The 2,587-nt window shown below is 30.4% G+C and overlaps 1 protein-coding gene across 1 annotated transcript; it reads left to right on the top strand.

The window, feature by feature from the left end:
• Positions 1-886: 886 nt before the first annotated feature.
• LOC101261614 (uncharacterized) lies at positions 887-1,945 on the top strand. Its single transcript, XM_069296796.1, has 2 exons — positions 887-1,099; positions 1,250-1,945. The coding sequence occupies exons 1-2, from the start codon at positions 887-889 to the stop codon at positions 1,943-1,945; spliced, it is 909 nt and encodes a 302-aa protein (XP_069152897.1).
• The last annotated feature ends 642 nt before the right edge of the window (positions 1,946-2,587 follow it).

The following is a 2,587-nucleotide window of genomic DNA, read 5'->3' as shown; positions in this document are numbered from 1 at the left end:
TTTGTGGTAAGAAAAGTAAGATTAATTTGTGTAAGAATAAAAGATATGTTATAATTCGTAAATTTTTAATAATAATATATTATTTATGTAAATTGCCCTAGACAATTTGAGTTGAGTCTAATTTGGATTACAATTTTACGATTAGAGCTATTTTGTATGATTTTCTAATTATATATCCATTAGAAAAACTAGGAAAAAAATATTTGACTATATTGAGTTTTTGACCATCTATCCCCTAATTAGAAAGAAAAGCCAAAATATAAAGAAGGCAAAAAGAAATTAATGAAAGAGAAACTATAAAAAAAATATTTAACTAGTTTGACAATCTATCCATAATTAAAAGGAGAGAGAAAGTACACAATTAAAGTTGCCTCGTAAATGCATAAAAATTAAATATCTTACATGAAAAAGAATTTGTGCATCAATTTCAAAATATTAGTGAACACATGTTCACAAAAACATTCAAATCGATATTGTGGACTTTAACTATAATACATGTTACAGATGAAGCAAAAGTAAATTATATTATTGTTGCTGTTGTAAATTCATTATATAGTATAAGTGAATTATCTATTAGATTTATTCACTATAAAATGAGTTTATGTATAGATGTTTTCAAGGTGATAAGAACTTTCAAGATAACTATGTCTCTATTAATTAGATGACTTTTGGAGTGATATCTCAATATTATAAATAGAAAATCACTCACCATTTGAAAGATACACTTGAATAAGAAAAATTCTCTCCTCTATCTTATACTTTTTGTCTTTTTTTTTTCTTATATTCTGAGCTTTCTTTACAACACGTTATCAGCACGAAGTTGCTACTTGAAAATGTATTATATAAATATTTTTATTTGATTCACATATTCTCTCACAATTTCATTATGTCGAATTTATCCAAACTTGAGTTTGTGGCATTAGATATTTCTGGAAAGAATTATCTTTCATGGGTACTCGATGTTGAGATTCACTTGGCTGCTAAAGGTCTTGATGCCACTATTACTCAGGGAAATGAAGCATCGAGTCAAGATAAGGCGAAGGCTGTGATTTTTCTTCGTCATCATCTTGATGAGGGCCTGAAGATTGAATATTTGACGGTAAAAGATTCACTTGAATTGTGAACTGATTGAAAGGGGTGATATGACCACTTAAAGGCATTAGTGTTGCCAAGAGCTCGTTATGTGTGGATGCATTTACGGTTTCAAGATTTTAAGACCGTAATTGAATACAACTTTGTTGTATTCAAGATAATCTCCCAGTTAAAATTATGTGGGGAGACTATAAAAGATGAGGACTTGTTGGAAAAGACACTTACTATTTTCCATGCCTCAAATGTTATATTGCAGCAGCAATATCGTGAAAAGAATTTTCAGAAATATTCTGAACTAATCTCATGTCTTTTGGTGGCTGAGCAACATAATGTTCTTTTAATGAAAAATCATGAAGTTCGTCCCACTGGAGCTGCTCCATTACCGGAGGCAAATGTGGTGGAAGCACGTGATCAATCTGAAGTAAAAAGAGATGATCATCGGGGCTATAATAATGCACGGGGACGTGGCAAAAATAAAAGACGATACACTAATCGTCAAGGTGGTGGTCATAATAAAAGGGAGAACAACATGAGTTCTCAAAATAATCCCTCAAAAAGTAATTATCGTCGTTGTGGCATGAAAGGCCATTGGAAGAATGAATGTCGCACACATGAGCATTTTGTAAGGCTCTATCAAAATTCCTTTAAAAAGAAAGAAAATAAAAGTGGTGTTTCCTCTTCCAATGCTCGAGCTGAGTCACATATGACTCTTAAAGATGATGATAAGCCGGGAACATCTCAGAAATATGATAAGGATGTTGAAGCAAATTGGGCTTTAAAAGATGATATTTTTGATGGCCTTGGTGACATTACTCATGTGGAAGTTGATGACTTCTTTGGAGATCGAAACTGATGTTTGATCTTTTAGCTGGGGAATGAAGTCTGTTAATATTTTACATAATATTTAAGTTATGTGTTTTTAATTATTATTTTATTCGTGTTGAAGTATTTAAATTTTTCTTGTTAATTTTGTTTCTTCCTTCTTTTAATGTACTTTATTTTAATGAAAATTAATAGAAATCCCCAGTTGTCAGTTGGATTCAAGATGAGTAATGGAGATGTATCCCTTCTTGATAGTGCTACAACGCATAAAATATTAAAAGAAAAGAAATACTTTTCTAATTTGGTTATGAAAATGACATATAAAAAAAAATAATATCAGGTAGTACAAAATTAATTGAGGGCTCTGGAAGAGCAACCTTAATACTATCTGGAGGGACAATATTAAGCATTGATAATGCATTATATTGTAGTAAGTCTCAGAGAAACTTATTAAGTTTCAAATTTATTCGTCAAAATGGCTATCATGTTGAGACGACTAATGAAGGAAATGTTGAATACCTTTACATTACTACAATTAATATAGAGAAGAAAATTGTGCATGAAAAATTACCTGCACTTTTTTCTGGGTTGTAGTATACAAGTATAAGTACAGTTGAATCACATGCTGTAGTAAACAAAAAGTTTACTAATTTTAATGATTTTATCATTTGGC

This window comes from Solanum lycopersicum, chromosome 4 (assembly GCF_036512215.1).
Source record: "Solanum lycopersicum chromosome 4, SLM_r2.1".
NCBI lineage: Eukaryota > Viridiplantae > Streptophyta > Magnoliopsida > Solanales > Solanaceae > Solanum > Solanum lycopersicum.
The sequence above is the reverse complement of the archived record's forward strand: the minus strand, read 5'-3'. Positions and strand labels throughout refer to the sequence as shown.